The sequence below is a fragment of the Leptomonas pyrrhocoris genome (assembly GCF_001293395.1).
Source record: "Leptomonas pyrrhocoris isolate H10 chromosome Unknown, whole genome shotgun sequence".
Classification (NCBI taxonomy): Eukaryota; Euglenozoa; class Kinetoplastea; order Trypanosomatida; family Trypanosomatidae; genus Leptomonas; species Leptomonas pyrrhocoris.
In genome coordinates, this window is record NW_015438369.1 from 389,462 (window position 1) to 404,559 (window position 15,098).

At 56.8% G+C, this 15,098-nt stretch overlaps 5 protein-coding genes across 5 annotated transcripts; all 5 read left to right on the forward strand.

Annotated features, from left to right (window-relative positions):
- Positions 1-601: 601 nt before the first annotated feature.
- Positions 602-1,192, forward strand: ABB37_06185 (hypothetical protein; the record flags this gene model as incomplete). Its single annotated transcript, XM_015804450.1, has 1 exon — positions 602-1,192. One exon carries the CDS (start codon positions 602-604, stop codon positions 1,190-1,192), a length of 591 nt encoding a protein of 196 aa, XP_015657024.1.
- A 1,156-nt stretch (positions 1,193-2,348) lies between these two features.
- ABB37_06186 (UDP-glucose pyrophosphorylase) lies at positions 2,349-3,833 on the forward strand (the record flags this gene model as incomplete). Its single annotated transcript, XM_015804451.1, has 1 exon — positions 2,349-3,833. One exon carries the CDS (start codon positions 2,349-2,351, stop codon positions 3,831-3,833), a length of 1,485 nt encoding a protein of 494 aa, XP_015657025.1.
- A 1,642-nt stretch (positions 3,834-5,475) lies between these two features.
- ABB37_06187 (putative mitochondrial mitochondrial carrier protein (MCP14)) lies at positions 5,476-7,011 on the forward strand (the record flags this gene model as incomplete). The annotated part of the gene is made up of 1 exon (XM_015804452.1): positions 5,476-7,011. The coding sequence occupies one exon, from the start codon at positions 5,476-5,478 to the stop codon at positions 7,009-7,011; it is 1,536 nt and encodes a 511-aa protein (XP_015657026.1).
- A 1,059-nt stretch (positions 7,012-8,070) lies between these two features.
- Positions 8,071-8,409, forward strand: ABB37_06188 (putative dynein light chain 2B cytoplasmic; the record flags this gene model as incomplete). Its single annotated transcript, XM_015804453.1, has 1 exon — positions 8,071-8,409. The coding sequence occupies one exon, from the start codon at positions 8,071-8,073 to the stop codon at positions 8,407-8,409; it is 339 nt and encodes a 112-aa protein (XP_015657027.1).
- Positions 8,410-9,393: 984 nt separating this feature from the next.
- ABB37_06189 (hypothetical protein) lies at positions 9,394-14,388 on the forward strand (the record flags this gene model as incomplete). The annotated part of the gene is made up of 1 exon (XM_015804454.1): positions 9,394-14,388. One exon carries the CDS (start codon positions 9,394-9,396, stop codon positions 14,386-14,388), a length of 4,995 nt encoding a protein of 1,664 aa, XP_015657028.1.
- Between the last annotated feature and the right edge of the window lie 710 nt (positions 14,389-15,098).

Consider the following 15,098-nt stretch of genomic DNA (forward strand, 5'->3'; position numbering starts at 1 on the left):
GCTGATGTCGAAATTGGGGGGGGGAGCAGGATGGGAAGTGTGGGTGTGCGTTTCTTTTCTGTACCATAGCCACCTCGTGTTTCTCTCCGCATGTGCCATTATTTGTTTTTCTTCCTTTCTTCTTGATGTGTTGTTCTGCCACACATTTGTATCGTCGCTGCGTGGCGGATCTGTGATGTACGTACTTCGTAGAAGCGGAACTTTTACGCGGGTTTTCGCTTTCTGTGTTCTCTGTTCCGTCGGAACTCGCGATGCGAAAATGGTAACGAGAACAAGAAGAAAGAGACCTTCTCCCTCCCTCTGTGTGTGCGTGGTTGCCTCTTCGTTACTCTCATCACTCGCGGCGTGCTACGCGCATCACCTTCGCAGTGCTGACTGGGTTCTCTTGCGTGCGTTAAGGGCGTCGTGAGCTTGTCGCACCGGTTTCTCGCTGTCTGCGTGTGTCAATGGAAACAATCTTTCCGCAGTCCATGGCTCATCTCTCTCCCTGTATGTACGTATCATCTGCTCGATGTGTTTCTTTCTTCGTCTGCTCTGTCTTTCCTCACATCTCTCCGTGAGCAACCCGAAGAGAAGCACAAAACACAAGGCACAGGTAATCATGGCCAACCGGCGCGTTGCGAAGAGCCACCGCACGGGGCGGAAGAAAAAGATGAAGATGGCGAAGAAGTCGTCCCCGCTTGCGAGCGCCGCTGCAGCCGTCAGTGGGCTGCGCACCGGTGCCGGCAAGCACACCACCAAGACACGACTCGCACCGACCCGCGTGCGTGTCGTCAACGGAGTAGCAAAGAGGCAGCAGAAGAGCTTTTCTGAAGTGGAGTCCCTGCAGAAAACGAAGAGCCGGCTGATGAAGCAGCAGGTGGTGGAGCGGATGGTGCTGAAGGAGCACCTACGTGACCTCGAAGCGCGCAAAGACCGCATTCGCCGCGGCGACTCGGCCAAGACGGAGCGGCGGGAACTCGCGAAGTACATCCGCCAACTCAAGCAGGAGCAGCAAGTGAAGCAGGCCTCGGAGCTGCAGAACGTAGAGGTGGAGCTGAAGCGGCTGATCGACGAGCGTGACAACGTGCGTGCGGTGCGAACGGCGGCTGGGGTGAACGAGGAGGACGCGGATTGGGAAGATGTGGAAGACGAGGTAGAGGATGTGGACGAGGACGCGCTGCAGCGCATGTTTGCCCATCTCACAATGTGAGCGCGAATGCTCTCGACCTCGGCCGGGTAATAGATTGCTGTTGTTGTTTTTCCTTCTCTCTTTCTTCTACCGTGATGCCGTGCTTTGCAGAAGACGAGGGGAATAAATAACGAAGGTGTCAACGTAGGCAATATGTGTCCCTCGCTGCTCTCGATGCGTGCGTTGCTGCTGTCTCGTTTGCTTTTTCGTCTGTTTCTCCGTTGTTGTTGCTTTCTTTAAACTCGATTAATTTACCATAAAGGACTTCTTGCGTAAATTCACTATCAGTGCAGCATATATATTCTACCTTGGGGAGGGGCTGTTGCAGTCCACTGCTGAACGGTCTCTCTTACTCGACGTGCTCTACAAGAGAAAAAGAGAAGAGGAAAAAACGTACTTCGCTGCTCTTGCAATGCGGTGGTGTGGCTGCGGCAAACCTGCTGGTCCGCACAGCGTTCGCGACACGCAGCACCTCACGGATCACCAGTATAACGGCCTGTGATTCTACAATAACGAAGCTGACTGCTTTGACTTTCTTGTTTTATCTCTCCCCCATCTTTTGCATGTCTTTTCTCCTCTTTATTTCTATATATGAGCTCTTGTTGGCGCGTGTTTCGTGAATCCAACGACTACTCTACATTCTACAGATTACATACTGTACTCTCCACCACATCCGCAACTCCTAAACGGGTTCACGACTCTTCTCTTCACCAATCGGTGCATCGTCAAACTCCCCTTGTGTGTGTGTTTTTCTTTATCATTTCGACAGTGCGTTCTGCCTGTGTTATTTCTGTGGCCGGGCGCAGTGACGGACAGTTGTTGTTGTTTTACAGCGGCTCAAAATTGAACCAGCAAACACGTATAGCGTTGCCGTAGTTATCGCGATTGCTTTCATTGCTATTGGTTTTGTTGACACACACGCTCTCTCACTGACCACATATATGCACATCTATTCACGCGTAAAACCGAAGCAAAAAAGACATCTTCCTCCGTTCTCTCTTCCTTCTGCATTCACACTGGGGTGGGGTCTCTCTGTGAACATACTGAGTAAAACTCACCTTCGTTGACACCCACCGTATTTTTCGTTTCCTTTTCCTTTTTTTCCTTCTGCCTCCCCCGTATTCATAAAGCCTAACAAAAGACATTCATTTTACCCCAAAACCCAAAAAAGATTGACATGTCTGGAAAAGATATCGACATGAAGTCTCTCAGCGCCGCAGCCCAGGCGTGCGTGACAAAGATGCAGGCAGAGAAGGTCAACGAGGCGTGCATCCGCACCTTCCTGCGTCAGCACGAGATGCTCAGCTCCGGCGCCACCGGCTCCATCCCCGACTCCGCGATCAAGCCGGTCGAGAAACTGGACTCGCTCGACGAGTTGACCGTGCAGTGCGAGAACGCCATCTTGGAAAGCACCGTCGTGCTGAAGCTGAACGGTGGTTTGGGCACCGGCATGGGTCTGCACGACGCCAAGACGCTGCTGGAGGTGAAGGACGGCAAGACCTTCCTGGACTTCACAGCGATGCAGATGGAGTACCTCCGCAAGAACTGCAGCAGCCGTTTGCGCTTCATGCTGATGGACAGCTTCAGCACCTCGGCGAGCACCAAGGCCTTCATGAAGCAGCACTACCCGTGGCTGTACGACGCCTTCGACGCGGAGGTGGAGTTGATGCAGAACCAAGTGCCGAAGGTTTTGCAAGACACGCTGGAGCCGGCTACCTGGCCGACGGACCCGTCCTGCGAGTGGGCCCCGCCGGGTCACGGCGACCTCTACACCGCGCTCTACGGCAGCGGCAAGCTGCGGGAGCTGCTCCGGCAGGGCTACCGCTACCTCTTCGTCAGCAACGGCGACAACCTCGGCGCGACCCTGGACAGCCGCATTCTCGCCTACATGGAGAACAACGCGGTGGACTTCCTGATGGAGGTGTGCCAGCGCACCGAGAGCGACAAGAAGGGCGGCCACCTGGCTCTCCAAACGAAGAAGACGCCCGGCAAGGATGGCGCGCCGGCGACGGAGAAGATGGTGCTGCTGCTGCGGGAGTCAGCGCAGTGCCCGGAGGAGGATATGGAGAGCTTCCAGGACATCCGCAAGTACTCCTTCTTTAACACGAACAACCTGTGGATCAGCCTGCCGGCGTTGATGGAGACGATGGAGCAGCACGGCGGCACTCTGCCCCTGCCAGTGATCCGCAATGAAAAGACGGTTGATCCGTCCGATTCCAAGTCGCCGAAGGTGTTTCAGCTCGAGACGGCCATGGGGGCAGCGATCGCGATGTTCGACCACGCCTCGGCCATCGTCGTACCGCGCAGCCGCTTCGCCCCGGTGAAGACCTGCGCTGACCTGCTCGCCCTGCGCTCGGACGCGTACGTGATCACGCCGGACTCGCGCTTGGTGCTGGATGAGCACTGCAACGGCCGCCCCCCGGTGGTGGACCTCGACAGCAAGCACTACAAACTCATGAAGGGTTTCTCGAAGCTGGTGGAGCGTGGGGTGCCGTCCATGGTGCACTGCAAGCGTGTCGGCGTGAAGGGTCTCGTGCAGTTCGGTGCGAAGAATGTGCTGAAGGGCGAGGTGAAGATCGAAAACCCCGACGCGGAGAAGGTATACGTCATTCCAGATGGTACGGTGCTGGAGAACACGACGGCGTTGCCATCCCCGGCGTAGCGCGACCCGTGAAGCGAGGGGCGCGAAACAAGAAGAGTATCAACACGATAAGTAAAGGGGGAAATAAGTATCTATGTAGAAATACATATGCAGGTGTAGGTCCGCGGCGAACATCATTGTTTTCTTTGTTCTGTTCTCTCTTTGCTTGATAAGATAAAAAGAGAAAGGTGTTCAGTGAAGACGCAACTGCCCGCGATAGGCTGCCAAGGAAGTAAACCGACGGCAGGACGCGGTGCGCTTTTTGGTTTAAAGCCCCTTTTTTTCTATCTTTGTGTCTCTCCGGCTCACTCCCGCTCTCACCCTCCACGGCACACACGTCGCCGCTGAGCACCGGGACTTGGCTGTGTTAAGTAGTCCCTCTTGGCACATACATCGCATTCCACTGGGGATGCCAAAAAGGAGAAAGGAGGAAGAACATCTTTTAAGGAAGACAGTTTAAAGGCAAGGCCACGCAAGAAGAAACCCTCTGGCCGCTTTTATTCTCCATTGAATCCGATGCGATTGTGCCTTTCCCCTCAGCAACTTCTACTCTCAACCGCGGGGAGGGGGGGTGCCTTGACACAAACGAATACAGGAGTGTGTATGGAACTGGACACGACAGGGAGCAACCGGCGACGTCGCGGTACCACGCCCGGCTCGAGGTTCTCCGCTCTTCGACCGTCCTGTTTCCCCTTTCCTTTTCATTTTACGGATTCTCATCCTCCTCTGTTCTCTCGCAGTACAGCGTACACACTCACGCGGTGAAAAGGTGAGCAACAAGGGCTCTCTTTGTGTGCGTGTGCGTGTGGTTTTCCTTCTCAAACGGCTCACACGGGTGAACGGTCGCTTTCGATCGCGTGGGTGTCTCATTACGCTGTTGTTCTATTATTATTGTTACTTGAGGTCCGATCGTAAATCGGGTCTAACTCATCACATCCTCCATCGAATAAACCTTGTTGTTTTCCTCCCACAGAAGTTCTTTCTCCACACCGTCTCTTCCTTTTTTTCCCATCTTCTTCGGGTGTTCCCTTTCCATTATTGCACTCACTCACATACACACACCTCTATACACCCGTTTGTCATCACTCTCACGCCGACTACGGAACAGACTTCGGGCTCTAGCCTTTGTGGAGCGGTGCGTCATAAAGCTGTTGCACAATCGGGAATAAGCGACCGCAGTGTTTCGTGCTACATAACTCGGTTGTGTCACTTCCATTGCCAGTGCACGCCGTGTTCTTCTTCCCCCTAAACTCTCTTTGTCGTGTCGTGTGCGTTATTATTATTATTGTTGTTGCTTTTTCGAGAAGGCTGACCTTCTGAAGCGTCCACACGTATCTCTGCAGGTGTGTGGGTGTGTGGCTCATTTAAGTCTTTTTGGGATAATGAAATGAAGGCGAACCGGCACGCACAGAAGCCTCATTCTTTGTTTCCACGACTCTAACTTTTCGCATCCGACTTTGAGCGGCAAGACACAGGAAGTCGGTCAGAGCATTAGGACTAGCAGATACAGTTGTTCTCGCCGACACGCTGACGTCCTCGAAAGCATCCTCCATTAAGGAAGGCATACGGAGCAGCGAACGAAAACAGAAGACGCCGAGAACTGCATCGCCTTTCCTTCTTGCCGTTGTTGTTTGGCGCTTCGTCTTCTATTGTCCTTCTTGGCATGGAGGCACACTCTTCTCCCACCACCGGCGCTGCTGCTGCTGCTGCTGCTGCTGCTGCCGCCTCTCCCCCCTTGGCGAGCGACACGCCCATCGCGGCTTCCCCCACGCTCCCCGTCTCCGCCAGCCTTTCAACGAACGCTGTCACCCGCAACTTCTCCGACCTGCACGCCCCGACGTGGTTCGGACTCCTTTCGGCCAACATCGCCGCCCGCACGCTGCTCTTCCATCCCATTCAGCTCGCCATTAGTCGTAAGCGAGTGACACGAGAGAGCTCCCCGCCCACCGTGTGGGGTTTGATGAAGGCCGCCTACCGCGGAGGTCGCACATCCGCCTACGGCCCTGCCTGTTCAAAGGGTCAGTACGACTTTGGCAAGGGGGGAGCTCGTGGACTTTACCGCGGTGTGGGCGCGGCGCTTCTGTGCAACCTGGCTGGGGAAACGAGTTATTTGTTCACGCTGGAGGCGATAAAGGAGTACGTGACAAGCTCCACATCGTCTGGCAGTGGAAATAGTACCTCTCACACAGATGGTGCACGGTCCTCTTCCACCTCCTCCTCCAGTACCCAAGAGCTGAAGAGTGAGGCACCTTCTACTTTTGCTACCAGCAGCTCGTCTGCCGCCGTCGGCGCGATGTGCGGTGACCTCGTCGCCCTTCTTCTCGTCTCTCCGCTGGTGATTGTATGCAACAGGCAGATGACGGCTGGCTACAGCATGGCCGCATCGAACCGCTACATGACGATCCCGCGCACGCTGATCGCGGTGTGGGGTTTGTATCAGCACGGCACGCCCCCCGCCTCCGCAGCCGCTGGGGCAGGTGCGACGCAGGCGACTCCTGCTCCGGCTAATTCGATCAGCCGCCTTTACCGCATCCGACGGGGCTTCTGCGGATTGTATCAAGGTCTGAGTGCGGGGTTGCTGCGCATCCCATCCAGTGGATGCTGGTGGGGCATCTACACGAAATCGAAGGAGGCGATCTACACCGTCGCAGCGCCGACGCTGTCCCGGTGGGAACAGGAACACCTGGAAAGGACCGCCGCAGGAGCAGCAACAACGAGTGACGGCGCAGCCCCGCTGGCACCTCCCGCCTCATTTTGGCAGCAAAACTGGCTCTTGTCTCCGACGGATAATCCGCTGCTGAATGCGCTTGCTGGCGTCGCTGCGAGTGTGTGCACCACACTTGTCTTCAACCCGATTGCGGTGATCCAAACACGTCAGCAGTCGCTGCCGCCGCATTTCTGGACAGAGTCCGCGCAACGGGCGAACGCGGAAGGGGCAGCAGGGGCAGCAGCGTCAGCGTCAGCATCGGCGTCGCCGCACCACCGCAGCTGGAAGACGTCGTTGCCCTTCCGTCGCGTTTACCACGTCGCCAACGACCTCGTCCGGAAGGAGGGGCTCCGTGGGTTCTTCAAGGGCGCCCCGGCAAACATCTCCGTTGCCGTGATGGACGGCGTGGTCTTTACGCTGCTGTTTGAGTTCACCAAACTGGGCAGTGATGTTCAGTTTCTGGAGCAGCACGGTTGCGACTCTCTCTCGTAAAGCTGGTCCGTGTGCTGATAAGGAGTGCCGAAGGAAAGGGTGACATCTACATATACATATATACACACATACTCTGGCGATCGATGGAGCCGCACGCTTGGTTTCATGTCACACGTACTACTACCGATCTCTCTCTCTCTTGCTCTTTACCGAGGAGCGTTATCTGTTTGTTTCTCTACTCTTTCTTTTATTTATTTTGCGTGTTGCGTTCCTTCCTTAAGAGGAAGTAAACGTCTTCGAGGTGGTGACGGCGCTGAGGCTTTTTTTTATTCTTCTGAGTTCGAGCTGGTAGTTCTCTCTCTCTCTGTCGTTGCGTTGCGTCCCACCTTACAGAAGGAATCAAGAAGGAGGGCGACGATTCGGGCGCTTTCAAAAAGGAGATGGCGCGGAAGGGGGGAAAAGCACTCAAAGCAAAGATAAAAACTGAAAGACGCGCAACTGCCGATTTGGCCGTCGGCGCAGGCACCTCTCCGTTTCACTGCCCCACTTCCGCTTTGGTTTCCTAATTGTGTTTTTACGCCCCCGTTTTCTTTTTGGGGGGAGGAGGAGTAAGGCTCCTTGTCATTGCAGATACTGTTCGATAAAAACTTGTTACTAAATAAGTCAATAGAAGAAGAAAAAAACTCGAAATATGAAACAGGAAATACCAAACGGATGGGGTGTGGGGGGCGGGGGGGTGGCAGACCAAAGGTGCCGGCACATAACTGTGTCGTGTTGTACAACCCTCTAATCTCTGCCAATCAAGGCGTGCTCACCGCCGTTCTCGATAACGGTTTGTATTGAGGCAAGAAATCGTTTGTGTGTGTATGGAAGTTGAAGCTTCTCCTTTGTAATCGTACGATGGCTGCCTTCTCGGTAAATCCACGCTATTCCGTCTTTCTGTCCACCTCTCTCTGTGTCTTTATTGGTACATCTCGTCTGCTCAAATAGATCTCACCAGCGAAGAAGAAGAAATACGTCTTTTAGGTCCCGGTGCGATATTTATACCGCTTTCATAGCGTACGCAATATACATTTAAAAAACATCAAGAAGGATCACACACACACACACACACACACAATGGCAGCTGTGGGAACCGGACCGGATATTGAGGAGCTCGTCAAGCGCATCACGTCGCACCGCGGCGTGCGCGGTTTTCTGATTCTCAATAACGAAGGCATCGCCATCCGCCATAGCTTCACCGAAGCCTCGCGTGAGTTGGCGGTGCAGTACGCTGCGCTCTTTCAGTCGCTGGCCATGAAGGCGAAAAGTGTGCTGCAGGAGATTGATAGCAACAACGAGCTGCAGCTGATCCGGCTGCGCTCCAAGAAGGACGAGATCATCGTAGCACCCGACAGCAAGTACATGCTGATCATCATCCAAGACGCTGAACTAGACAAGCCGGAGGTGAAGAAGTGAATGGCGTAGAGCGTTTGACAGGATATGAAAAGAGGTCTCCCTTGTTGTTGGTGTTTGCTGTACCTCTGTTCGTCGTGTACGTGTAAGTACAGATGTAAAAAGAAAACTTTTTTTTTTCCGGTACGTGTTCGGTAAGAACTGGATGTAATGAAAGCACCAAAATCGAAGAGAAATTGAAAAGCCCCCTTCTGCTTCTGGTTCTTGTTTCTTCACCACCGATCTATGTAGGTGCCAGTCAGCGACGTACGGGCGGTTCGGTGGAGGATTTGCTTTGGTGCAGTGCGAGACGGAGCGGAGGCAGTAATGCAGATCCATTCTTCTTTTCTGCTGAACCGGCAGCCGCGTTCAAACATATGGAGACGCTCTTACTCTGCAGCGCAAAGCCTTGGATTTGACAAATGAAGTGGTTTAAATATATATGTATATATAGTTCTAAAGCGGTGGCGCGTCTCCGGCGTACGTGTGTGGTATTTATCAACGCACTTTTCATGTCGTTTTCACCTCTCTTCCCCGTTCTTTCATTTTACAACTCGTTCATTTCCTGCTCTGAAATGCAGCGAGAGAGGTAGCCGCGTGCCTCGAGGTCACCGCGCGCAGTTGGTTAATAAAAAAAGGCCTTCGAAGTTGTACGTTGCCACAGAAAGTGGCGTTTATGCGAGTTTCGACGCTTGAGAAAAACCTTTTCAAACGCATTTATACATTAGACCTTTTATCGCTTTCTGTTTGCACTCGTGACGCATCATCTGGTCACACCAATAGATGCACATATTCGATACCCCCCCCCCTTCTTTAAAGCAGTTTATTATTATTATTGTTATTTAGATATTTTTCATTTCGTACTCCTTAGAGCGGCGAAATCCCTCTTTCCTTTTTAGGATCCTCTTGCTCAGGCAGCGCGCCTTTGCTCTGTTTCCCACCTCTAGACGAGCCATATATCTTTCATTTGCGCTCTATCGGTGTTTCTCTATTCATATCCGCATCAAGATGGAGCCGTCGCCGTCGCCGCCCGTGACGGCCCGTGTTGTCGTGCCCCCCTCGCACATCCACAACTCACAGGCGTCGGGTGAAGATGTCCCCACCACCACCTCCTCCACGTCGCACCGCCACACACCCTCGCCGTTGAACTCCAACCCTCCCGTTATGCAATGCATCGAACGTCGCACGTTCACGACCGCAACTCATGCACAAAAGGAAAAGGTCGCGGAAGAAGAAGAAGCAGTAGAAGAAGAGGAGAGAGCTAGTCGGTCACGGCACAGCAGCACCAGCACCAGACCAAATGGCGGCCCGCTGGCCGTACGCCCTACCAACGTTGCGCCGCTGCTACGGCAGAAACGCCGCTCCGTGTCCCTGTTTAACATACCCGATCCAGGTACGGGGTGGGAGGCGCGAATGTCACCGCAGCGCAGCGACGGGGACAGCATCTCCCTTGAAGAAGAGGAAGTTCCCGCCTCCTCGTCTGCGTCGACTCCCTCGTCTCGGCCCCTGCACAAGAATAAAGACCAACAACAGCAGCAGCGGTGTACAGGCAGCAGCAGCGCCTCCGCCGCACGTCGCGCACGCGTCATCGGGCCCGACCCACACGACTGCATCGACCTGCGTGAAGGAGAATACGCCCGCCGGGCGGACGACGAAGACGACGACGATGAACCGCAAGAGATGCGTGTGGCTCCCCGCCCACACGAGTTCTACCAGCGTCCGCAGCCGTCTCGACGCGCGCCCGCGCCTGCACCGGTGGCGGCGGATGACCTGGCGGTGTTGGTGAACGCGGATACGGTGGACCGCTGCCGCAGTGACAGTCGTGGGCAAATTGTGTTGGTCGACGACAGCGACCTCGTAGAAGAGGAAATGGCCACGCAGGATGCTCCTCGCGCCGTATCGTCTGCGGACCCATCGATGCGCCACACAACGACAACAGCGCGAAGTATGAGCATTCGCACTCCGACTGAATTTGTAGGTGAGAGCGCAGAAGGGAAAGAAAAGGACGGCGGTAGAAGGGATTCGGTCACCTCATCCTCCTCGCCACCCTCTGCCGCCTACGCGGAGTGTGAGTTTGCCCTCGACTACTACTACTATCCGGCAGACCCCGACCCGGAAGCCGCAGCAGAGGAAGAGTGCACGGAGGAGGCGAACAACAAGACACCTGCGCGCAACGGCGGTGGGTCTGCTGCTGCAATTGGTGGAGAAGGGGGAAGGGAACGAGCGCGTCGGAGGACGTCGGCCTCGCCCTCCCTCTCCCCGTCCATGCATCGCTGGGCGCATTCGCTGGCGGAGGAGACGCCTTTCACGCCCTTCAGCTTCACCCCACGGTGCCCACCAGCAGCGACGGCCTCCTCCACCCCTTCACCAGCTGTCGCGCTTAACGCGTCGCGTGCGGAAACAGACGAGGTCCCCGCAAGCAGCTCAGCCGCGGACCGCTGTCGCGTGAATGTCTTGGATGACTTCTTGACCAATGGAGACCTGCAACGTCTTTCGGTGCAGGAGGTGGTCGCCGCCGTTCTCGCCGCACCACCACCGCCGCCTCTCCCCTCCACCCTCAATGGGAAAGAGGTGGTGGTTGCCTTGGAGAAGGAGGAGATGGGCTTTGATGGGCCCCTCGACGAACCAGCGCCGCGGAGACCCACAGAGGAAGATCCTCTTCGCAATTTCCACACCACCTCGCACATGTCGCAGCAGCAGCTGGAACAGGAGCAGCTGACCCATCGCATGGGAAATGTACGCGCACGTCTCTCCACTGTAGATCAGCTGATGGCACGGTTCGACGCCGTCATTGAAGCCCGTCAAACGGAGCTGAAGACGCTGAAAGAGAAGCACCAGGAGCTGGCACAGCACACGGAGAGCCACAAGGCACGCGCTGCGATGGCGCGGAAGGAAATACGCCGACTGCGGGACCGCCAGCACACCCAAGAGGAACTCCAGTTGCTCCACGACATGCTCGTGGACAAGGAGAATCGACTGAGTGTGGCGCGGAGTCAGCTTCTTGCGCTGAAGCGGCTGCGACAGCAACTCGACCTGCTCCACGCGTCCTCGACGGGGAAATCAACTTCGGTGTCCGCACGAGCAGAAGGCGGCGCTGCGGTATCCGTCTCTTCCGCGGCGGAGGCAAAGCACCCGGAATGGACGGACGAGCACGCCCTTCTCGCCACGGTATCCCTGCACCCGGGGGCGCGGCTGGTGCTCTTGGGTCCTCCGCCGTCCGGGGGGCGGGGCGCCGTGCTGCCGCCCATCACAAAGCCCCTCCCGCCGACCCCACCCGCCCCCAACAGCCCAGCAGCCGACGCAGCAAAGAGGCAAACGGAAAAGACGGCAGCAGCAGCAGCAGCGGCAGCAGCAGCAGCGCCAGACCAGGAACAGCAAGAGCACCAGCGCTCCCCCTCCGCCTCCTCTGTGAGTTCGCTCGCCTCCCTCAACACCTGCGACATTATGGACGATTTCCTGGAGGAGCTTCTCATGGAAGTGGACGGGCTCGCCAAGGTGTGCATTCAGCTGCCCTCTCCCCCTCCCACCCTATCCTGCTGTAACCGGGTCCATCATCCGAGTGAGAACACGCCTACTACGCGCCACAGCCGACCAGGGCCGTCTCGCCGAGCACGGCCGACGTACAGCGCGCTGAACCGGCGGTTGAATGACGGCAACAACGGCTTCTTCAGCTTCTTTGGTGGCGCAACGGAGGCGCATCTCAACTCAAAGCCTTTGTCGACCTTTCTGGCCAATTTGGACCGCTTGTCGCGCACCTCGTGGGAGTTGGAGGAAGAGGTGCAGCTGCGCGCGCGTGAGCTGGCCACCGATGGAGAAGAGGAAGATCTGCGGACACGCCTCATGGTGGAGTACGGACTTTCTGGCAAGTCCGACACAGTGAATGGTGCGGAAGGAGAGAAGATGGAAGGGACTCCGCACGAGTCGCTGCTGTCTCCCACCACCCCTCCCCAGCCGTCACGCACAGAGGAGGTGAAGGAGGCGTTGCTGCTGTTGGACGAGGCGGACCCCCTTTCCACGACGGACTCGTCCGATCGCACGACGCGTCAGATTTTTCTTTCGTCTCCCGAGCATGGCCGGCGCAGTCGTGGTAGCAATGGCGGTAGCGGCGGAGCTCGCCGCTCCAGCGCTGGAAGTACCCCTCCCTCTACCTCTCCGCTGCTGCGCCGGCCTATGTCTGTCGCGCTGCTGCTGCCCACCCTCGTCTACGCCTACCCGCGTGTCGCCGCCGTCAGCCAGCACCTGGATGATGAGCAGCAACAGATCCAGCGAGACTACGCGGCCACCATCGCCGCCGCACGGCAGCAGCGACGCGACCTGACGTCACGGCTGCGCGAAGTCTTCCGATTGCACGTCGCACCGGCGCTTCAGCGGAAGATGGTGGCACTGAAGCAGCGGCAAACTTCACTGGCGCGGGAACTGGGCGAGTTGGGAGTGAAGGAGATGACGCTAGAGTGGGAGGAGGCAGAGCCGGAGATGCCAGATGATGCGGCACTGTGGCAGCTGATGGACGAGGCGACGGCTGCGGGCCGACGGCGGTGGTTGGGTCCCCGTCGGCGTGGTGGCAGCCAACGCAGTCGTAGCCGCTTTAGTGCCTACAGTGCGGGCCGTGAGGAGGACATCGGCCGCTACGACGATGACGCATCCAGCCGCGGTGCGTCCGTGCTGCGCATGGAGGAAACGAAAGTGACAGCATCGCTGCGTCCCGCCGGGGACCCGCCAGCCTGTGCGGTGTACCGTCGCACGTTGCACGTGGTGTGCGACGCGCCGGTGGAGGAACTCGGCGAGGAAGTGGCCAGGCGTAGTGGCGTGCTTCCATCGCAGCAGCAGCGCCATCACCACCGGCGCACGCACGGCAGCGGAGACGTAACAGCTCGGGAAGACAGTGCAAAACCCCGCAGTGCGCGATTGGCACGTCGCAGGTCGTCTGCCGGGTCTGGGCGCCGCAGCACCACGACAACTGGCCAAGCTCCTCGCCACTCCGCACCGGGTGCCTCTCTCGCTGACCCAAACCAGAACGGGGATGCAGCTCCTCCTCGTTTGAGCCACAAAGCGTGCGAGGCCCTGCAGCTCTACACCCATGCTCCCTCACAGCAGCTGCTACGGCTAGCGCGTCGCAAGAACAACAGCCAGACTACCATGATGCACGGTACAGGCACGACGGAAGCGGCAGGGGAGGGAGAAGACGAGGGTGCCGCAACGGCAGTGCTGCACATGAAGGGCAACTCGGCCACATCACGACCGTCACGCATCGCGCCCATTGGCCCGTCTTCGCTGCGGTGCAGTGGAGGCACCCCGCGTGTTTCGGGCACGGCGGGCTCCTCTGCGACAACGCGCAGCTCCACCATGAGTGCTCGCGTAAGTGCGATGGCGCCACCCTCCCCACGGCACCCCCGCACCTCCTCCCAGCCCGCGTCCCCTCGAGTGCAGCCCGGACGCAGAGACCATCAAGGGCGGCATCGCCAAGGTGCTCCCACTTTCCTCACACCGGGTGTCGTTGGGGCGGCGGCGACGGCGGCCGCGGCCTCTGCTCCACTTGTTCTCGACACACGTGTGCGCTTGTCAACGGATATCCATACCTCGCCGAACGGGCTCGCGCTCAGCCCCACCCCCGTCGCCACCACAACCACAGGTCTTTGGTCCCCGTTTCGGTCCACCCGCGATGCACTGGCGGATGGCGCGGTGCATGTGGCCATCACCTTCACCGGGGCTGAGGCGCACCGTCGCCAGGTCGCGCAGGAGCGGCGGGAAGCCTACCAACGCGAGTTTTGGCAGCTGCGCGAGGAGCTGGCACGCATTGATGAGGACATCTTTCAGCTGCGTGCCAAAAGCACGGAGCTGTGCGCGTTGCAGCAGCGCACGGAGGCGGAGCAGACGCAGAAGCTGGCGGAGGCGGAGGCGAAGGTGAAGAAGTGCCGCGCCTTCTACAAGACTCTCAAGCGTGAAAATAAGGAATGGCAGGACATCTGCAATGAACTGCAGCGTGTCATTCGAGAGGGTGAGTAGGGCTGGAGGGAGGGAGGGAGGGGGGGGGAAGCCCCTGTGCCTCTGCTCATGCATCGGCTGTTTGGTTTTGTGCTCGCCCCAAACCCTTTTCCTCAGCATGATGGATAGAATTTGTAACTCAATCAAAAGCGACAAAGAAAACTTTCATCAGAAGATAGACGCTAGTTTTGTTTTAGATAATTGTTTTATTTTATTTTTAGAATCTGTTTTTTTTTGAATGAACTTGTCGGTTGTGTTGTGGCAAGCTGTTGTGCTACCGCGCCGCTGGCTCTTCCGCAACTCTCAGCTTTCGTGCTGTGGTGGTTACTGTGGCGTGGTACGTGCTACCACTGTTCGATCTCATGTTTCTTTGGCAGTAGGGCTTCTCTTTTTCCTTCCTTCCGTTCTCCACATTTGTTAGTCGTGGTAAACTCCATTTTGAACACCTGAGAGTAAAGAAAAGAAGAAGAAGAAGAGGAGATATGGCGGCCTTCCCGTTTCGATTTTGGTGTTGTTGCTTGCCAGTCGTTGCCTTCACCTAGGTTTAAGGGAAGAAACCTCTCTCAAGCGGCACAGAAACACACTCAGAGAGAGAGATGCAATACACCTTGTCCATAGCAATTCAACGGAGGACAGATGTATATATATATATATATATGTGTGTGTGTATGGGTGCCGAAACGCTCACAGTTCCTCCTCTCCTCTCCTCTCTCTCTTCAACTGTCAAAACC